The sequence below is a fragment of the Sitophilus oryzae genome, unplaced genomic scaffold, assembly GCF_002938485.1.
Source record: "Sitophilus oryzae breed Bouriz unplaced genomic scaffold, Soryzae_2.0 scaffold_1307_pilon_pilon, whole genome shotgun sequence".
NCBI classification, from domain to species: Eukaryota; Metazoa; Arthropoda; class Insecta; order Coleoptera; family Curculionidae; genus Sitophilus; species Sitophilus oryzae.
In genome coordinates this window covers 1494199-1517752 of record NW_022145957.1, presented here as the reverse complement: position 1 = coordinate 1517752, position 23554 = coordinate 1494199, and the positions used below count along the sequence as shown (strand labels likewise).

The window sequence follows — 23554 nt, the reverse complement described above, 5'->3', positions numbered from 1 at the left end:
ATTCAGAGTGTCATTTTTTTTCTATCGAATAATGTAAAAAAAATACCGAGGGTGCCATTTAAAAATCAAAAGTTGTAGTAATTTCCGGTGAAACCGGAAGTGACCGAAAACCATTGATTACGTCAATCAATCCCAATCATGTCATATACTAACATACCAAATATCGTTGTTTTATCTAAAAAAATAAAAAAAGTTATAGGAGTGAGCCACTTTTGAGACGCACCCGGAATATATCAAATCAAATCAAATCAAATCAAATCAAATCAAATCAAATCAAATCAAATCAAATCAAATCAAATCAAATCAAATCAAATCAAATCAAATCAAATCAAATCAAATCAAATCAAATCAAATCAAATCAAATCAAATCAAATCAAATCAAATCAAATCAAATCAAATCAAATCAAATCAAATCAAATCAAATCAAATCAAATCAAATCAAATCAAATCAAATCAAATCAAATCAAATCAAATCAAATCAAATCAAATCAAATCAAATCAAATCAAATCAAATCAAATCAAATCAAATCAAATCAAATCAAATCAAATCAAATCAAATCAAATCAAATCAAATCAAATCAAATCAAATCAAATCAAATCAAATCAAATCAAATCAAATCAAATCAAATCAAATCAAATCAAATCAAATCAAATCAAATCAAATCAAATCACATTTTAATATACAAATGTAATATATATATATATATATATATATATATATATATATATATATATATATATATATATATATATATATATATATATATATATATATATATATATTTAATATACAAATGTAATATATATATAAATACCGACAAAAAGGAATACACCGCGATTTTTAGAACCGATGCACAAGGCACATTTTCCAATGGCCTGTGAGGTGTATCCTGACATAATTTAAATCATAAAATATATACTTGGGATATATTTAATGAATCTTAATATAACAACAAACAATACCCAACTAAATAATAAGAAAATACCTAACAATTTGAAATTATACTTTTAACTACAAGTAAAATATTAAATATAATACATATAATAAAAAAAAATAATCAGTTATAATTTAAACTAAGGAAAAGATGGAACGGAACGGGCAGGCGCAGAAGGGGGAAAAAGACGAGAAGACGGGAATCAAAAACGAACAGACGCATATACATAATAGAATTATGTAAATAACATAATATCACCTGTCACAATAGTCAGAAGTTTTGAAGACTTCTTACTAGATTACTTCTTATTTACAGCCCATATTGAGGGCTAAATAAATTTTATTGTATCTTTTTTTAGGTAAAGTTTCGAGATTCTTTGCCCCAACGCCTACTGGTGATATGATGCAGCGCTGACTTGTGAACAGGATATGCAAAAGCCATTAAATTATATTAAAAATATGATTAGGAAAATCAAATACTATTTTGTAATGCTTGGTGTTTATTTAATTTATATTAAGCGATTATTAGTGCGAAAATAACATCCTACATTTCTTCTGTTCATGCTAGCATTTAATTCTTACTTGATAGAAGGGACAACACAGAATAAGCTAATTTCATTCTCTGAAAAAAAAAACAAAAAAAAGATTAAATTATGTAAACTTTTAACTCTTTGGTATATGCAGAAGTATATTCAGTTAGTTACTTTTGACCAATTAGTCCTAATTATAGACGCTGTAAAAAGCTAGTTTACTTGATCTCCAATTTCTATTAAATCAATCATTTGATCATCCTGTCTATAAGTTTTATATTTGATACAGAAAATTTTAATTCTCATCTTTCATCACCATTATGCATTTTAATTAGATTATATTATACCGTATGATCGAAAGAAACGGCGTCCAGTTGGCTTAGAAATGAACATCGATGACATTCCCCATATAATTTTACATATAAAATGACAGCGATCTACATTTTATAGCCATCGCTGATGCCGTTTTCTTTTCGATCATATAGTATAATTATTAATTAAATGTTAATTAATTATGTTTAACTGTGTTTAACAGATCCTAACCAAATGTTACTGGAAGAATATATTCTTTCGAAAACAATTACCGATATTGCTGCGTTCATAGTCAATTTTCCAAAAGGTCCAATTGAAATACTCAAAGGTCGGGATGTTCTCATCATCGTCATTAAAATAAGACTTTTAGTTGCTTTGTTTTTTTGCGTATACCAGTTACTTTCATACAAGGCATTTAATAAACCAGTAGAACTCTAAAAAATATCGTTTTAAATTAGGAAAAATCAATATACAGGGTGCAACCAACCCGAATTGTATTGGGAAATTTCGGCAGAATGTTCTGTCGTATAAATTTATGTCCTAAAATGTCTCTTTTCGGAGATACAGAGTGTAGAAATTTCATTTATATTTCGTTTTTTTTTTCAAATAATATCTATTGGGTTAAAATTAGTGTCTGGGAGTTTTTTGGCATGAGAAATTTGATTTCGATCTCATTATGACATGAACTTATAGGGGGCGCCAACTACATGTATTTTAACTGGTTTTAAGAGTAATAACTTTTTGCCTGTACTTGTATAAAACTACTGAGTGAAAAAAACATACATTTCTGTGATTTTTTACGTAAAAAAGCCTCTTGGTAATAATCGCTACGAGCTACCGTTCTCAAGATATTTAGAATGGAAACAGTCAATACATGTCATTATTGACAAAAAATAAACATATATTTATTAGATAGTTATTTGACTGAAATGACAAACTTGAGAGTTTTTTATTTTTTAAATTAATCATAATTTTTTCTTCGAAAAAATGTTAATAAAACAGTTTCTGTTGAACTTTTGCTACAAAAACATTTCATTATTATTTTATTTAGTCTAATAACTATTTAGTCAACATGTACAGGGTCCGGCAATAGTGCGTCGGGCATCTGTAACTCCTAGAATAAAAAACTTGAGAATTTTGTTTAAGTGCAAACCTAAAGAATGTACCAGGATGTATTTCCGGAAAATATTTTAACTTCTATAGGGTGGCTCAAAAAAGTGTGAGTGGAACTGGATGACTTTTTTTAAATGGAACACCCTGTATATTATTTCATTTTTGGCTTCCTTTCAGATCACTTTACATAATCCTAACATATGAGTAAATCTGTTTCAATAGTTTCAGAGATATTGAAAAATTAATCAAAAATATATATTTTTCAACCCTTATTGCTTGATATTTACTTTAGACGGTCTGTTCTTACATTGCTATAAATATGATAATCGTAAATCTTACAGAATGTTCAATATTTTACGTCAAACTTTCAAAAATATAAAATAGTTTTACTTCGTTTTTTTAAACGGAACACCCTGTATATTATTTTTTTATTTGATGGAGAATTAAAAAATGAACATTTTTTAATTCTTAACATTTTTTGTATTTAAAGTATATCAAAATTTTTAATAGTTTTCCTGATACTAGATATTATTTCATAAGGCGCTTTGAATGGTCAAATAGGAGAGAAAAATCATTGGGTGGCTTTGATAAAAATTAACTGTGGAAAATGCCATATGAAATACAAAACCGGGAATATCTGCCAAACCGTTAAAAATTTTGAAATACTCTAAATGCAAAAAGTGTTTATTTTTTAATTCTCCATCTGTTAAAAAAATAATATACAGGGTGTCCTATTTAAAAAAACAAAGAAAAATTATTGTATATTTTAGAAAGGTTGGCGTAGAATTTTGAACATCCTGTATGATTTAAAATTTCCATATTTATAGCAAAGTAAGTACAGATCATCTAAAGTAAATATCTAATACAGTTTTGATTCCAGGACAGTTCTTGTATTATTAATAATTTTTTTAAGAAAGGCTGAAAAATATATAATTTTTATTTATTTATTAATATCTCTGAAATATATTTACAGATGTCTTAGGTTTATGTAAAGTGATCTGATAGGAAGCCAAAAATGCAATAATATACAGGGTGTTCCATTTAAAAAAAATCATCCCGATCCACTTACACTTTTTTGAGCCACCCTATAGAAGTTAAAATATTTTCCTGAAATACATCGTAGTACATACTTTAGGTTTGCACTTAAACAAAGTTCCCAAGTTTTTTATTCTAGGAGCTACAGATGCCCGACGCACTATTGCCGGACCCTGTATAATTTAGGTCAATGATGACAGGTATTGATAATTTCAATTCCATCTCGAGAACCATTGCTCGTAGCGATTTTTACCAAGAGACCTTTTTTACGTAAAAAACATCGTAAATGTATATTTTTTTACTCAGTAGTTTTATACAGGTACGGATAAAAAGTTATTACTCTTGAAACCAGTTCAAAAATATATAGGTGGCGCTCTCTACAAGTAGGAGTAATATTGACATCAAAATCAAATTTCTCAGGTCAGAAAAGTCCAGGACACCAAATTTTATCCAAATATCGACATTACTTCTACACCCTGTATCTCCAAAACTAGGCATTTTAGGACATAAATATATTTATTCAAGCTTTTTTACTTATAACAAACTTGCTTCATCTACGTTACCATAGATGGAGCTGAAGGCTTGGTAGGGTTTATATAAATAAACAAAATAAAAGCAGAATACAAAATACAAATTTTGCTTCTTGTATTTTGTTTATTTTTTACTTATTTTTACCTGCAGAATATTCTCCCAGTTTCCCGAATACAATATGGACCACCCTGTATAGCAAGATATGAACAATTATATAGCTTTATTATACAAAATTAATATTAGTGTATAGAACTATAAACATTCAAAGCCGACTTGAACGTAATTTTATTTATCATATTTACCTCTTCTATTATTTCATTAGCGTTCCAAGACATAAGGAAGAGTTGCAGAGAAATTAGAACAAAGAAAAACGAATTAAATGCCATTTGCTTGCCCTAAAATATATATATATATATATATGTAGTTATGTGTTATTTCTAATAAGTTTTTTTCATGGTATTCTTCCGTTTGAATCTGTACCTGGTATAAGTCAATTAAAATTGTAGCCAATTGTAATGATATCACGCTATAGTCCAGTAATAAAATATCTTGAAAACAATTGTTGAATTCTTGAACGCACCTAAAATTGTATAAATTAATACAACAGATATTTTTTAAATTCTTTGAATTGTAATTATATTTCAGTTCAATTTACAAGAAAATTTGTCTATGCATATTGTTATTTTCCCAAATTTATTAGTTTCACATTTTCCTAGCTATATCTAGGAAAAGAAAAAGGACAATAACAGAAAACTCATTGTTAGGTAACAATCTATTGGTCGTTCATAATATATTGATGTCTGATTAACCGTTCTTAAATATATGATGTCAACAGTTATATATACAATGTGTGCCCAGAAAACTTGTGAGTTAGAGACAAAAGTTTTATTGTTAAACCCAGTTAATTAAATTTACATAATATGTTTTTAATAATTCCTTTGGATGTCGTAGACAATAGCGATGGGAACTATCGAATGAATTAGACTATCGAATGTTTAATGAATGAATGATTTCAACTATCGAATGGTTTTATTCGAATAAAATCATTCATTCATTTGTATACTAAAGCATATGTGACAACCTCGCCGTGCGACTAAATGGTTATCGTTGAGCCACGACTATCGAATGCTTTTGAATCAAAAGTTTTGATAAATGAAATTTAGTATTCGTTTGATTTTTGTATGCGTCAGTGCATTATTAGTTCTTCCAAATTTTTATAACTTCGCCGTATAAATACTGTGCTATTTTTGCGTTTATTAAAATAGTTAAAATACTAAAATAGTAGTTATTTTTTAATTTTATTTATTGACGATTGTGTGCATATGCAGGTGATCAAAATTTTTCCGAAAATTTGTGTGGTTTTCCGTAGTCCGATCTTTCAATTATTTAATTTTATATGGCATATGGTCTATTTTTTAATGGGAAATTTTGAGAAGTAGCAATTTTTAAGAGAGATGAGATGAACTTAGAATTAATTTTAAAAATACATATTTGTATTTTAGATGTTTTAATAATATGAATTAGTTGAACTTAATAATAATATTTAAGTAATGTGGTTAAGTAAATGGTTATCGAACTCAAACTATGGGATGAAAAAATTAAATTGAAAGTTTTACACGTGCCAATTAAAAAAAAAAGTTAACGATGTTTGTATTTTGTTTATGTTAATTCTCTTACATGTAGTTTTTTACGAAGAAATATTTCATTTATTTTTTAAAGTAAATGCCAGTAAAAGTAAATATTATTTTTAAATAGTAATATAAAGTACCTAATATAAATAATTTTGATTTCTAATTTTTTATTTATATTTTCCTTCCATTACACTGCATGCTTAGAAAATGAATAAATGTTTATATTTCATGATTTTAAAGTTTGTTTTTAATATATCAAATTAGTTCTGTAATTATTAGTATTTAATAAACCAACGTTGCCAAAAAACTTAAAGACTATATTATTTTTAAATAGGATCTAATATAAATAATTTTGACATCTAATTTGTTGTTTATATTTTGCTACTACGTAAAAAAAAATTATATTAAATTATTTTAAATTTTGTTTGTAATAGGTATAACAAATTATTACTGTTATTATTATTTTTTATTAAACCAGTCTTTGCTTAAAAACATTAAAAATTATTTTCCTACATCCAAAATAACAAGTATTATTGCAGTGTAACAACAGAATATTAATAAAAAAAATGCAAAATATATAGACATACTATCCCTAACTAACTAAAGCCAAACCAAAGGCCAAACAATAATATTCTTTCCTAATATCAACTAATACCAATATATGGCAACAGCGCCTGTAAATACTAGCACCTCAATAAAAAAAATAATGTGTCCTTATCTTTATATGACTCCGCAAAAAAGCAAAGATGCCTGCTTCTTTCATAGCATTGCCACCGACCGCTGTCGGGTTTCTCGGAAAGAAATCGCCGGGCGACAACTAAAATTCAGTTAATATTTTATTATAATCGATCCTGACGAATAAATGAATTTCATAAATGAATGAATTTTATAAATGAATGGTTTTTGCTGCCGAATTACTAGAATACAATATTTGAAGGCAGATGACGCATCTATTCGATAATTTTTATTCGAATAGTTTTTAACGAATGTTTTCTTACTAGCTATCGAATTATTCGAATGAATTGCAACTATCGAATGTTTCGATAGTATTCATTCGATAGTACCCACTACTAGTAGACAATGATTCAGTATCGAAACTATCTGCTATTCCGGAAAGGCCTTCTCACAACTATCCACTTAGGAATGCGGAGCACGATATCTATCTGCCAACCCCGAGTTCAGAACTAGTTAAGGGCTCAATACTGTACAGGGTAAGTCAACGATAGAGTAAAGTCCATTATCTCATTTGTTTCGAGGTTTACAAAAAAAAATTTAAATATAAAAGTTGTAGGGAAGGTTAAGATACACATTTTAAAATTATTATAGAGTATACAAGGTGCTCCTAAAAAGTGTGGCGGATATAACATATGTTTTTTTAAATGCAACACACTATTTTTTATTTTATTTTTAGATTCTGCGTAAAATTCCATAACTTCTTTATATATAATGTTATATACGTAAAATAAATAGTTTTTGTAATATTTCAATTTGTTTAAACAAATGTTAAATTTCAGTGTGGTAAAAAATTGTCAGTGGTGCCATTGTTGCTGAAGTTGGAGTACCAAAATTTGGTAAGAGAGTTTTATAGAGATGAAAAAAAAAAAAGAAATATATAAAGATATTTTAGTTAAATGATACAAGGTGTTCAATATATTGTTAAGGTCAAGGTGTATTACTGGTTGCATAACCGCAACGTGCCTTGAGGAACCTGGCGCATTCGCCAGAAAGTAAAGAAAATTATAGAATTCTTTAGAAAAATCTAGAAACAACCGCCAGGGGGTATATAAGGCTCGCGCTTTGACAGTTGGACAAGTTTGAAGTTTAAAGTTTGAAGTCTAAAGTCTGAAGAAGTCTGAAGTTTGAAAATACCGCGAAATACCGTTAGAGTAATAGTAGTTGCATAAGTTGTGTTGTAAATAGTATAAGTTGTGTGTACAGAGTGAAACAAATAAATTCGTTAAGTATTTTATCGTGAGTTTAAATAGTGGACCCACGGAATCCGTAACAATATATTTATGAATTTCAACATGGGACACCCTATATATTATCATTTTTTCTGATAGATTTTACAAAACTCTTCAACTTTTATTAAGTATGTCATATACTTGTTTTTAATAGTTTGCGATTTATTCCAATTTTTTCTATTTTTACCCATATTTTTATTACAATTACCCTATAAAATCATAGTTACCATGACAAAACAAACTATTTATTACTTATCTTTAACAAGTAGCTTAATAATTAGTTACAATTGCTAGTATTAGTTGAGATTAATTAACTTTACTTAAATAAACTAAAATCGCAGTCGTGAATTTCTTGGTGTATTTCCATATTATGAAAGAGGGCACTTGGACTTTCCGTCAGGGCTCGGAAAACTACAAGTTACTTTTAAAAACTACATAAACTACATTACATGTAGTTAATGTAGTTTATGTAGAGTATGTATTTTTACATTATTATGTATGTAACTTTGAAATATCAAAGGTTTGAGGTGAGGTTTTAATAAGTTGAAGCTTTAAAAACACATAATGTACTTAAGAAAACAGAAGAAATATGGCTTTAAATATAATATTTACATCATATTATCTCTATTACATCTCATACTAAGGAAAATTATTCATAATATGAATACATAGTTTATTAACGTAGTTTTCATGTAGTTAATGAACGAGAAAAGACGTAGTTTTTGAAGAAAAACTACACGTAGTTAATCAGGTAAATTACGTCTTAATTAACTACTTCCCAACCCTGCTTTCCGTCGCGCGTCGGGGCGAATAGCCACGGATTAAGGTAATACTAGATTATCTAATTGTTGAAGACTAATAATATAGGAATTTTTTTCGATATACAGTAAAGCCAATATTACTACTGCCGTGAAACCGTCCCATTACACACTGAAGATATTTTCTAGATAATTTACATCTATTCTTATACTACTTAGCACAGCACTATATAATCTAATATAGTACTGAACCAAAAAATATGTTTTTCTTGGCTTGTTCGTGTATATCAGTCACATTGACTAATTCATTTCAAGAAAATCTGTAACTATTATCTCTACAATTTATACTTATTACAACATATTAAACTAAAATTCAAATTTTGTTCTTAACTTGCTTAACAGACAAGACATTTTGATAATTATTACTTTTTGTCATGGTAACTATGATGTTATAGCGTAATTGTATTAAAAATATGGGTAAAAATAGAAAAAAATTGGAATAAATCGCAAACTATTAAAAATAGGTATATGACATACTTAACAAAAGTTGAAGAGTTTTGTAAAATCTATCAGAAAAAATGATAATATATAGGGTGTACCATTTAAAAAATTTGAAATTTTTTAATTTTAATTAGTTGAAATTCATAAATATATTTTGAACACCCTGTAGCATCTAACTAAAATATCCTTACATAAGTCTTTTTCTATATCTCTATTAAATTCTCCTACCAAATTTTGGTTCTCCAACTTCAGAAACAATGCCATTACTGACATTTGTTTAAACAAATTTAAATATTACAGAAACTATTAATTTTAGGTATATAATATTATATACAAAAAAGTTATGGAATTTTACGCAGAATCTAAAAATAAAATAAAAAATAGGGTATTCCATTTAATAAAACATATGTTATATTCGTCACACTTTTTTGAAGCACCATGTGTACTCTATAATAATTTTAAAATGTGTATCCTAACCGTCCCTATAACTTTTATATTTAAAATTTTTTTGTAAACCTCGAAACAAATGAGATAATGGACTTTACTCTATCGTTGACTCACCCTGTACAATGCCAAGAAAATGTACAATCATTTGCCTTTGAATATAAAGTCACTTTCATTCTTTCCCGCATTTCGCAAAGCTCTGAAATCATACTTACTGGAAAGAGCCCTATATGCGGTAAACGATTTCTTTGTTGATGTTTAATCATGAATAATTTTGAATTTTAAAATTTTGATCATCTCACACACTGGTTAAAGGTCTAGTATTTAATATTTAATATTTTATAACTCTTGATTTTATGATATTATAACATGATTTTATCCATTTACAATTTTCCTTTTGTAGAATTTTCTTGATACGCCTGTGTTCTACAATGTCCATGTAGTTTTATTTGTAATTTTAATGAAGTAATTTTTTTTGAATTGATTTGTATTGTATGACATTTTTCTATTTTTTGTATATTTGTTTTTGTGCTTTTTTGTTTTGTAAATGCTTTGTCGATGAAGCTATTTTGGCTTTTTGTACAATAAAGCGTTGTTTATTATTAAACTAAAATAATTTCGGACTTTCATTGTCTTAATTTATTTTGATTATAACACGTTTTGGTCAGAAAGATCACTGACTATTATCAAGTGTAAACTAATATAATTCCTAAAACTATTGAGCTTTTATACAACAGCCAGGTTTAGAACCCAGTTTTACCCGTTAAGAAGTTGGGTGCAGTGAGTAGGGCATTCAATCCCGAAAGAAATTTTCAATCCCGGGAATTCGGGATTATAATTTTTCGATACCGGGATCCCGGGATTGGTCCCGGGATTCACGAAAAAATTAATTACGTTGGAATTATATTATATTTTCTTTCTTTACAAAGTTTTATTGAACAAAAAAAACATTAACATAAATTAAACGTCATCCCCATTACACCACAACATAACATATAAGTTTATTTAACAAAAAAAAACATAAAAGGAACTAAAATATACATTTTTTATTTAATTTACATAACCAATCGAATACCTCATAACACAGGATTACTAAGAGATACTAAAATAACAACTTATGCAGTAACAAAGATGAGAATCTAAACTTGGTTTTTTTGGTTTTTGAAAAAATGTCTTAAAAAAAACAAGCCGATCAAGAGTATTATCACTCAAACTAGATCTTCATCATCTTCAAACTTGATCAAACATTCAGGGTTGTTTATAAGCGCATATTGTACTATCATGAAAGACTTGTGTACGATTTAAATTAAGGAAAAAATGTAATGATGAATCCTGAAAATCCCGGGATTTAGGAAAAGACAATCCCGGGATTTCGGGATTGAAAAAATGTCCGGGATCCCGGGATTAAATGCCCTAATCGTGAGGTTGTCCACTTAGATTGCCTGCAGTGGTGCATTTTAGCAGTGGTTGCCATATCGTAGATATTTCCGTTCTAGGAACGGATTTCCTTCAGAATGGTTACTCTGAGAAGTCCATAGACAAAATTATATCAAATTGTAAAACTGACTCTTTGGTTCAACGACCTGAGCCTGAACCTCTTTCTCTCTTTTAACTATTCTATATGTAAAAGGAACGTCGAAAAAGGAAAGGTAAATAGCTAAAAGTATCTATTATTATTATTATTATTAAAACTGTCTTCAAATCTGGATCGACTCTAAGAAGCATCTTAATAAAAAAAGCCGCAATTATTGAAACAAGAGAAAGAGTGCATTTATCAGGTAACTTTTGAATGTGGCATGTGGCAAGTCGTATATTGGAGAGACTAAACGTCCTCTAAATGTTCGAATTAGCGAGCATAAAAAATATGCATGAAAAGATGAAATAATGAAGTCAGGTATTTCTCACGATGTTTGGTCAAAACAGCACAATATAAAGTGGTCGGAAGCTCGGGTTGTCCATGCACAGGGAAAATGTCCATGCCTCATTGGAAAAAGCGTAAATTTACGTGTTATAGCAAACAATAATAATATTTTTAACAATCCTTCGAATAATTAGAAATAATTCGAATTCTCAGTTAACAAAAGTTTTATGTTAAAATAAAATTTTAATCAATCACAATCTCTATCATTCACCGGATTAATAATACAGAAATTACAGTTCAATTACAAACAATTCTTTATTTATTGTGATTTACAGTAATTTTATGAAATTATACGAATATTCTCGCTGATTATTTAGTACGAGAGCTAGCAACGTCGGAAAACAAGTATTTTAAGACGTCTGGCTCTTTGATATATCTTTTACTATGCTCTCTAGAACAGCATGCGGCCCGTCTGGAACGTGCCGGTGAACGTTGCGTTCCCTACTGCGCATTGAAAGAAGATCCTATATTTTTATTACTTCTTTAAATTCTAGTATTGAATATAAACCGACCGAGTCTCCATAGCGTATCGCGTAGAGGTTCCGCTTATCAAGCGAGGAGTCAGAATTCGAATCCAGGTCAGGACAAGAATTTTTTTATTTTATTTTCGTTTATATTCTGATAATAAATTATTAAATATTTGTTGTTTTTTGAATCACCAGAATTATTTAATACTTTACTATCAGAATATAAAAAAAAATAAAATAAAAAAGTTTTTGCCCTGACCCGGATTCGAACTCTGAATCCTCGGTTCGTAGTCGGAAATGGTCGGAAACTCTACGCACTGCGCTATGAAGACATGTTCGATTTATATTCAATACTAGAATTTATAGGACTAAATTAAAAAAAAAATATAGGATCATCTTCCGAGGCGCAGTAGTGAACGCAACGGGTATCGGTAGCCAGACGGGCCGCATGCTGTTCCAGAGAGCATAGTAAAAGATATATCAAAGAGTTTTGTTAATATATTTTCTCGAAAACGTAAGACTAATTGGTTTAAAATAAATATGACAGTGTCCTCCAATGAAAATGCGAGTTCTTCTTCTTCTTCTTCTCAGCCATTACTCATCCACTGCAGAATGTAGGCCTCTCTCAGTTTCTTCCACTCGTTTCGATTCTGTGTCCTCCTCATCCAGTCCTTACCGGCTACGGTTTGGATATCATCAGTCCATCTTTTAGGAGGTCGGCCGACTGGGCGTTTTGCTAGGCGTGGCCTTCAGCAAAGAAGTCTTTTTGCCCATCTTTCCACGGACTATCTGGCCAAGTGTCCTGCCCAAGACCATTTAGAGTTAGCTATCCTCTCTACGACGTCCGTTATCCTCGTCTGTCGGCGAATGTCTTCATTTCTAATGTGGTCGTGAAGACTGATACCCATCATGGCTCTTTCCATTCAGCTCTTTGGCTCACTCGCAACCTCTTCACACTTCGTGCCGTCATCGTCATAGTCTCCAAACCATAGATCATGACAGGCAAGACGCATTTGTTGTAAACGTCTCTTTTTAGGCTATTTGGGATTTTGCTTTTGAATATAAAGTTAAGTTTGCCAAAAGCTGCCCATCCGAGTTTGATCCTTCTAGAAATTTCGGTTGTTTGATTTTCCTTGCCGAGTTTTATGGCATAACCTAGATATAGGTATATACTCTTTAACGTTCTCTCATTCCTTTGTCCATTAACAATAACTTGCTCTTCATTTTCATTTAGGGTTTTAGTTTAGAAAATGCGAGTTACTACCTCTAAATTCTAATTCTGAGCTAGCAAATGAATTAGATTCTTTACCTAGACCGTTATTCAGAAGCTACAAACCTATCGATGTACATGAAAATTTACTTCTTTATAAATTCTTTTAGTTTTTCATAGTTCTTTATTAATTATTACAAGATTTATGGACATGCGATGAGAGCTGATATTGATGTAAAAAGAGCCACTGATTATGTCCCTAACCATCGAAGCAGAGGAAGACCAGTGATAACATGCGAAGAAGGAATTTGAAAAACAATGAATGATACGCTATTATAGAGACGATGAGTAGCAAAATTAATTGAAAGAATAATACGAGCCCTAACAACTATATGTTGGGACAAGGTCTTTTTTTGCAATAAAAATAGTAATTTGTTAAAACGACTCAATTTATTTTGTTTATTATTCTAAATTCAAACATTACAATATGATCTAAACAATTTTACTATATTTTTATAACTTTGCAAACAAATCACTTTAGAAATAGCTTATTTTGCCAAAATCAAGCCAAATTTGCTGACAACTATATATTGGGACAGCACAACAAGAAATTTGTTTAATACGGAGTTACATCACCTTTCGCCTTAACAACTGCCTGAACTCTTAATGGCATTGTATTTACCAAAGATTGGCACATTTGAGGAGAAAAATTATCCCGAATTTCCTCAGTTTTGTCCGCAAATCAAAAATTGTTCGTTGAGGGTGGTTTCTTAAATATTGCTTCATTTTATGCCACACAGTTTCTATAACATTGAGGTCTGGACTACTTGCAGGATGGGATAGAACTTTTATATTATTATTACCGAACCAAATTTTTTTATGCTCCATCTTGTTGGAAAATATAGTCTTCGTTTGGAAACAATTCTTGAGCACTAGGCAAAAGTGAGGTATCAAGTATATGTTGATATAACAGTGCCATCTATAAAATTTAATTTGCCCAAACCTCTTGCTTAGGAAATTTAACAACCCTCTTTAAGCAATCTTCATGAAAGGCTTCTGCTTTATTTCGTATTATTCGTTTTCGATGATCTCCAACGCAAACATCAAATTTAGACTCATCGCTAAATATGACCTTATTCCAATCATTTTGTGTCCACAATAATTTAGATTTTGCCCAATTGTATCGATTTTTCTTCTGAATTTCTGTCAGTAGCGGTTTTCTTTGGCCTAAATAAGAATTTGTGTCAATAATCTTCACGTAATTGATTATCCACACAAAATAAAGTTTACCTTGTAAAACCCCCAGACCACATTTATGGATATATTTTCGGCAACATTCTCTTGATATATTTAAACCAGTTACAGTATTCCATTTAATTGTTACTTCACGAAGAGTACTTCTTCTTGCAGACTTGCGCAAAGTTTTACTAAATTTCGTAAATCTCTCTCAGATACAATTTTTGGCCTTCCCGAACTTTTACCTCTAACGTCTACATTGGTAGATTGCCGTATTTTTTTTATTATATTAAAGACCGTGGTTTTTGGAATACTTAAATCATCAGAAATTTTTCGAATTGTTTTTCCCGTACTGTATTGACGAATGATAATTTCTCGTAGTTCTTGATTTGTAGCTTTTCCACGGACCATTACTTTGAATTAAATTAACAAAATTGAAAATTAACAAAATTGAAAATTAAAAAAATTAAAATTATTTAGAATAAATCTCACTACTCAAAGTATCGAGTCACTTACAAGCTGTCAATGCTGAAGTAAACAGTTTGCGATATTTGTGACGTTTATAGCAAAGCCGCCTATGATGATATTAACTATTTAAAAATACTTGTCCCAACATTTAGTTGTCAGCAAATTTGTCCTTTTATGAACAAAATCCGCTACTGTAAATATGGATTGATTTACAAATTCATAAAAATATTGTCAAGTTGTTTGGGATATATGGCTATGTTTATATTTAAAAAATTAGACATATATTTTTCAGTTATTTTGAAAAACCAGGGCAATAATTCCAAAAAAAGACCTTGTCCCAACATATAGTTGTTAGGGCTCGTAAAAGCTGTAGGACTCTCGCTGTGCTCATATATGTAAAAATTTTATTTTTTATTGGTTATTGTTAGAATATTCTAAAAACAACGCGTGTCAATAAATAGAACAAAGAATATTACCTAATAACTTGTTGATACTTGATTATAAGAAGTTTTATAGATTCCTCTATACCATCACACATAATCTCGCCATTTACTAGAGTCGTATCAAAATTTTTAATGAAAAATTGCAAACATTTCAATTGGGCTCTGAAAAATACCATCGTCGAGTTGATAAGCGCTTGTGCAGCTCCGTTAATCATAAGACTTTGTGTAATGTGGAAACATTCATATGTCATTGCCAGCATATATTTATTATTTTTATCAAATGGAAACCTGAAAAATTGATAACGACATTATCACTATTAAAAAATATGATGTAGGTTTGTCGATAGTTCAGAAAAAATTGTAATGTATACAAAATAGCACATAATTAATGTATTCTTTACTGTTAACACTTTTTAAAATCATATTTGGAGTGTTTTATATAGGTATTATAAACATACACACAACCAAACTTATATGGAATCACTCTTTACTTCTTTGTTTACGCGGAATCCGAACCGCGGTCCTCGTCAACAAAGATTTGTTCCGCGTAAACAAAGTAGGCCCCGTCCAGATTAGCCCTGGCAGCAAAAAGACTTAACTGAAATCTTTACTTTTTTTACTCTTTACTTCTGACTAAACTTTTTACTAGGAAAAAACTTGGTATAGAATTTTAAGATAAGGCTTTTTGTTGTAAATAAACATGCTAATAAACAATAATCGACTGCTGCGATTAATTTTCTTGTGAATTTTGTATTCAGCAGCCGTTATCGAAGGTGTTGTATCGAAAATATGCAAGGTACTTAGAACTAGGAACTCTCAAGAACAGTCATAACTGAACCACAAGACGCTTTGTATTCCAAATTGCTAGAATAAATCGCAATGTTTCTTATCCAGAGCTACAAAGACAACTTCAGGCAGCTACAGGTGTAAACGTTTCAGTTGAAACCATAAGAAAAAGGCTTCGTGCTCGAGGGTTGTACAGTAGGAGAGAGTTACGGGTCCCACAGTTATCTCGGCAAAATAAAACTGACTTGCTAAATTGGTACCTTCAACATCAAAACTGGACAATAGAGAATTGGCAAAATGTTCTTTTTTCAGATGACACCGAAATTGGCCTAAGATCAGATGACCATCGAATTCGGATTCTCAGAGCTACAGGAAGACGAGCGAGACTCCAGGTTGCCAAATCTGTACCAAAATATTAAGGAGGAACTATAATGTTCTTTGGAGGTATTATGCTGGGATTAAAAAATCCATTATTACCACTTCAACAAACTTTAACAGGTCGGTTATCTATAATGATAAGTTGATTTACTGTTAGAACCAATCGTTTCGCTTTGGACTTTGGAGAGCTGCAATTGGGAGTAAGTTTAACTTCAAGCACGATAATGCACCTCCACATGCCAGTAGAGTGGCTAGAGAATGTCATGAAACGTAGGTGTCATAGTTTTAGACTGGCCTGCATGTTCACCAGATCTAAACCATATCGTACATTTGTGGAACTTGCTCAAGAGAAGGGTTAGAGATCGTCGAAACAATCCAGGAAATCTCGCACAGCTTATTGATGCAGCAGTAGCAGAATGGGGAAACATACCTCAAGAGAACGTTGATAATTTAATAAAAAGCCTCCCAGCGCGAATTTGCATAAGAGCTACGAGGTGGCAACACGGATTGGTCGACCATACCGACAGGTATGGTAGGCTATTAAGATCGGCAAAAAAAGTCTTCTGGGCCCGAATTCTGTAACTTAGAAAACGCTAAGCGCTTTTAGACGCTCAGCGTATATGACGTTAATTTTTGCTGAGCGCGCACTTAACTAACGATTTGGGTATTCTCGTCTGACGCGCTTAGCGTCTCTACTGATTGCGCTAAGCGCTTTGAAAACGGTTGCCTTAAAGGATCGTTTTGCTTGTCGAACTGTCAGTATGCTGTCAGTGAAAATCGAAAAAATTGTGATTTCGTGCGTTATCTTGCTCTTTAGTGAAAAACTACTACCTACTTGTTCTATAAATTCCTAAATAAGTAATCGACAAATTACAAGTTGGTAGCTATAAATATTGTTCAAAACATCGAAAATGCTGAGAAGCGTCTTCAACATTTCCCTCGTATAATAAGAATAATGACATATCCTTAGAAAAATAGGTTGACATAACTCAACAATAGGTTATAAAATTCACGTAACATTGACATTTTCCATTGTTTTAATCACATTTGACTATTAGATACCTGGAAAATTACGATGCTGTCAATATGTGCTCAACGCGTATCCAGAAAACGATTCGCACAGCAACGAGAATACCAAAATCGACTGCTTCACGTTCCGCTTATCGCATACTTTCGCTCACCGCTTTGAAAGCGTAACGTTTTTATGTCAAAGTTACAGAATTCGGGCCCTGAATTTCACTCAAAATGAGTTATTTGGGTCATAAATGACCTAAATACAAAATATTTTCATGGTGTCTGTCTGTCCGTCTGTCTGTAACACGATAACTCAAAAACCGCTAAACCGATTTTAACCAAACTTGGCACAAAAATACTGTGGCACCCAAGAATCTGGCCATTAGTTTTTGGTGGGGGTGGGGGGTTGGTAAGGGGGGTTTGGGAGGGGGTTAATAATTTTAAAAAATCGTAACTCCAAAATTACAGTAGCTAGGGAAACGCGGTTTTCAATTTAATATTAGGAATAATATTTGCAACAAAATTTGTAATAACATCAAAATCAGTCAAAGTTGCAGTTTTTGAGATAAAAAAAATTGGAAAAATTCCTTTACTTTGAAACTAAAAGAACTGCCTACCAACTTTTTATTAACATATTTTAGTATGGGCGGCTATACGTGCCTCCCGGCGCCAATTTTTTTATTGCTACATGGATTATTTTCATTAAAAGTCTCGTAAGGACTGAGTTTTATTCATAAACACAAAATGTTCATACGTTTCAAAAATCATGAAAAATAATAGATGATTCCATATAAGTTTGATTGTGTTTATTTGCTAAGACGTCTAGCAAACTATACCGGGTGTTTTTCAAAAGTGGCTCACCCCTATAAGTTTTTTTATTTTTTTTTGAGATGAAAAACAAGATTTGGTATGTTAGTAGATTGACGTATTCAACTTCTTTTTTCACCGAAAATGACTACAACTTTTGATTTTTAAATAGTACCTTCGGTATATTTTTACTTTGTTTGAGAGAAGACGACATTCTGAATACCTCAACGCATCCTCAACGCCTGACGCCTGACGTCACTTCCTGTGCTTGACGTCATGAAAAATAATTTTAAAATTTCTGAATTACCATATATTTTATAGTTACTATGCACATTATTTATTGAAATTATTCATAACTAAAATTATACATTCTTACCAAATTTGAACTGCATGTGGTTTTGTAGCTTCCATTGTTTGATTTGCATTACTCGAATTAATGTAGTCCATATTGTATTGACGTGCATGTAGAATAGCTGTAAAAGTTAAAATTATATTAAAAATTTAAAATTGAATTATAGAGGAATAAAGCCAATAATTTAATTAATACAATAAAATACGAAAATATCAACTAAAGATTTATTTCTCTTTTATTGCTTATGGTTTAAAATTGCAGTTTTATATTTTTTAAAATCTTTAGATTTAATTTTAATTTAGATTTATTGAAAGTATATTTATATATTTGATACCAATTAAACTTTTAGGTACGTAATGGAGAGCGCGATTTTTAAATTTATTGTTGCTAGCCATGGACATATTCGGCGCCGGGTTGACTAACTGGAATTTAAATTTTCCGCTGTGGATTCAGGTTTAAATAAACAGTGTTATTGTGATGCTTTAAGCTTAAAAATGTTTACTAGCAGACCTTGCAGTCGAGCATTATTCTTTTTAGAATCTCTTTTGGTGCGAAGTGTGCAAGATAGCTTAATAGCCGCAAAAACTTATCGCAACTTTATTAGAATATTTTGAATAGGAAAATGGTAGCAATATCTCTTTGTCTCTTAAGTGCTGATAAGAAGGTGAGTTTTGGTGATGTAAATAATAACTGTTTATATATTTATAATTAATTTATCTTTATTTTCTAAAATATTTTGATTAAAAGAAAATATAAAAAAGTGGGCAACGCTGGGCCGGTCAAACTTAAACATGTGACTACAAGTTTATTTGGTATGAACTATACGATAAGATAGCTTAATAGCCGCAAAAACTTATCGCAACTTTATTAGAATATTTTGAACAGGAAAATGGTAGCAATATCTCTTTGTCTCTTAAGTGCTGATAAGATGGTGAGTTTTGGTGATGTAAATAATAACTGTTTGTATATTTAAAATTAATTTATCTTTATTTTCTATAATATTTTGATCAAAAGAAAATATAAAAAAGTGGGCAACGCTGTGCCGGTCAAACTTAATCACGTGACTACAAGTTTATTTGGTATGAACTATACGAAAACTTTCCTATAAACTTACTTGGAAATACTAATAATACTCCTGTTACATATTGCAAAACAGTCAATATATACAACACATGGTTGCAAAATGTTACATGACTCTTATATATTTTATTAATTTCATTATTTCTATCTCTCTTCATTTCGATTTCTTCTTTGAGTAAAATTTTGATGAGGTAGGACATTTGATTTGTCTGGCAAAGGATGCCTTTAGCGATGACAGTCATTACAAAGGTGCAGGATTTCATGTTCGCGATGGCTAAAATTATAAATGAAAAATAATAAAAATCTATCTGTCGTTACTGTTTAGAAAATCAAAAAACTTTTTGCGCATTCTCATAGCCACTTTATCAGGGCTATCTGATAGTATTTTTCGATTTTCAAATTAGCTGATTAGTGGAGTGCCCAGAGACTTTTACCTCGGAATTCAATTACTGTGAAACCTTCTGTATTGTGTTTTATAGATAAAATACTAAAATGTTTACCCATCTTTTTTCGTTGCTTTTAATTTTTTATTTTAGTAATTTTAAGTTAATTCTTAGTTATTGCCTTTTTAATTTTTGGATTTCTTTATTTTTTTTTCTAAGTAAATTTATTAAAATAAACGAATCTAATGCATAAGCTATAGCTATTCTGCTTATATCCGAATCATTGAAATTTTGATTGAAATTGAATTATACAGGGTGGCGCGTCATATACGATGCGGTTTTTGCAAGAAGAACAAAAGTTTGTATTGAATTGAAATTTTGTGAGCTTACGTCAAAGCATTTTCTAAAATTATATAGCGTTCTACAGGGTGTGTTCTAATAGGCCGATTTTGATAATTTTTTAGGCAGTATGTAGCCAAATTATTTGACTTTTTAGTATATCTTTCTAAATTAAAAATAAAACTCCCCATCTGTTAATTGCGAGGGTAAACAAAATGTTGATATTTCGGTGAAAGTTTGAAACACCCAGTGGAATATGTCAAAACAGCAAGAAATTTAAAAATCAATTTATCATCTAGATACATCCTCTCTAGATAGTTTAATTTTTGGTTCATTTCATTAACTTTATTTTTGTTGGAGATATCCGCTTTTGAAGAAGACACTAACATTTTTTTGTAAATTTTACATTAAAACCATGCCTTTGCTTTTAGTCCTAGTCAACAGATCTAGTAAGTTCTGGTCCCGAAGCAGGCCTTCTTGACATAAGATTTGCTTCATTTAGTCTTCTTCTTACAGTCCGTTAGTTAATATGTACGTTCCTTAGGTGCAATTCATTATAAATTTTAAAGCTGGCAAACGGCGCGACGCCGCGCCGGCCGCGGCGGTTTCTTAGCTATAAACTTAAATTTTAATTAGTTAAAATAAGTCGATCATCTCCATTAGAAGTTCTCATACGAAGGTTCCTGGACGTCTAGATTGACGTCCTCATGGACGTGGTCATAATTCAAAAACCACTCAGTATACTCTATGGTATTAGGGTATTTTTGGAACCGGAATTTTATAGCAAATTCACTGCACAAATATAAAGCATTTCATTTGAAAAACTAAAACTTAAGTGCAAAAATATATTTGACTCAACACATATTTTGTAAAAGATTTGAAATGAAAATCTCAAATAGGAATCCTGATACAGAGCTTTTTCGGAGTTCACGGAGAGAACACGGAGCCATCTTGTATATATGTATGCATTTGAAGAAAAAAGATTAAACGGCTCAGCCCTCAACAACTCGTAACCGTATAATAATAATTTGTTGAGGGCTGAGCCGTTTAATCTTTTTTCTTCTTATTTATTTCCCTCACTATTTCTTTCTTTTTCATGTATGCATTTGTATATGTGTGTTTATTTAAATACTAAAGTGAAAGCAACGAATTTAAATGGGTAAACTTCGTAATATATCTTATTAACAATACAATGCAAAAAGTTTTATAAAAATTCGTTCACAGTAAATGAATTTCGAGATTTGTATCCCATAAGGGCTTAAAGCACTGTACTAGAACTTCCAACATAATTTTTTTCAAATACGGACATGCCTTTTATATTTTAGGTTTTGAAAAAATTAAAAAAGTATCGACATTACATCAGAAAAAAAAACGAAATTTCTACGCCCTGTGTCTCCGAAACGAAGCATTTTAGGACATAAATTTATACGAACTTCTTTACTATTTTTTTTATTTGCAGAATATGCGACCAAAGTTTCCCGAATACAATTCGGACCACCCTGTATAATAAATAACAGCCATTAACTAATATTATGTTAATATGAAATAACTATATTTACCTGCTTCAGTGTCTTTTCCAATAACTCTAAACAATTCAATCGGAAACAAAACAATGCAAGTCAAATATAGACAATGTACCGTTCTAGAGTACCATTTATACATTTTTTGGTTAAAAGGAGACGAATTCAGTTTTTGAGTCCATAACCCGGCAACAATCATTAGTTTTTGGCAAGTACTAAACATATTGTTTAACAGATGAATGCAGAAAGACAAATGAGGTAATAATTTTTAGTTTCTACTTAAATATAGAATAATATATTGCAAGATGTATTTGGTGCCTTATAAGACAACTGAATCAAATTATATCTCTAGACATTAAGTAGGATCTAATTAGAGTATACCCGCTAGTGGAGATACATGATAATATAACGAGAATCCAAAAGTCATAAGCGGATCATTCTTGGTCAGTATTTTATAGGCTTAAAAACATTTTATATTAAATAATATTGTCGATTTTTTAATGTACCAAAATATAAATAGGATCCTATAACTCCTACGCGGAGCAAAGCTCTCCATCGGGACCTATTTTTGGCAGTTTTTTTTGTGAGAGGGGTAAAAAATCTTCAAAAGACCTTACCGACCTGGTGTTCCAAAGGCCGACGTGTGTCAGATTCGAACACATCAGTAGCCCGCCTACCGACTAAAAACTTCCCCTCCGAAAATTGACAAAAGCGCATCGGAAACCGCTCTCGCATTACTTCAACACGCTCTGCCTGGTCTCTTCATTGCATAACATAGATTCTATGGTAGAGTTTGCAGTTAAAGTAAATATGGTATGTATACATCACAGATAAGTATATATCACAGGTAAGTACATATAACAGGTAAGCATTTATCACAGGTAAGTATATATCACAGTATAATATCACAGAAAAGTTTTATGGAGGGATAGATATGGTCCGGATGGCTTTATTCAGTCTATGTTCTCGTTCTTTGGTTTCAATAATCTGTCTTATAGTTTTATAACCCAGGTCCCACATTTCTTTGGTTATTAAAGACTCCATCATACTTGTCGGGTTAAAAACTTTCCTGTTTCCGTGCAGAATAGTCTTCTTTGCCCTACCCATCTGCTACAAATAAAAAGTGTATGTTTCGCATTATCTTCTTCACTACAGTACAAGCACACTCTTATCTTTATTGAAACAGCCATGCCCAGATAGAGCCTGGGTAACGTAGTAGTCTACTTCGCCATGACACTGGTTAATCCATACCTCTATATCCGGAATCAGAAAATGGGTCCATCGAGCTTTGCTACTTGAGTCTCATTTTTCTTGCCACTTGACCATTAAGTTATTCCTCGCTATGGTTGAACCTACTCCTGTGTACTTTTCGCGCCTTTCTATAATTTGGAGTTCCA

At 30.8% G+C, this 23554-nt stretch overlaps 1 protein-coding gene across 1 annotated transcript; it reads right to left on the bottom strand.

The window, feature by feature from the left end:
* Positions 1–1481: 1481 nt before the first annotated feature.
* Positions 1482–18941, bottom strand: LOC115874870. The gene is made up of 6 exons (XM_030890164.1): positions 18860–18941; positions 15532–15786; positions 4936–5035; positions 4758–4850; positions 2049–2210; positions 1482–1556 (listed from the first exon to the last, which is right to left on the bottom strand). Exons 1-6 carry the CDS (start codon positions 18928–18930, stop codon positions 1506–1508), a joined length of 732 nt encoding a protein of 243 aa, XP_030746024.1. The 5' UTR covers positions 18931–18941; the 3' UTR covers positions 1482–1505.
* Positions 18942–23554: the final 4613 nt, after the last annotated feature.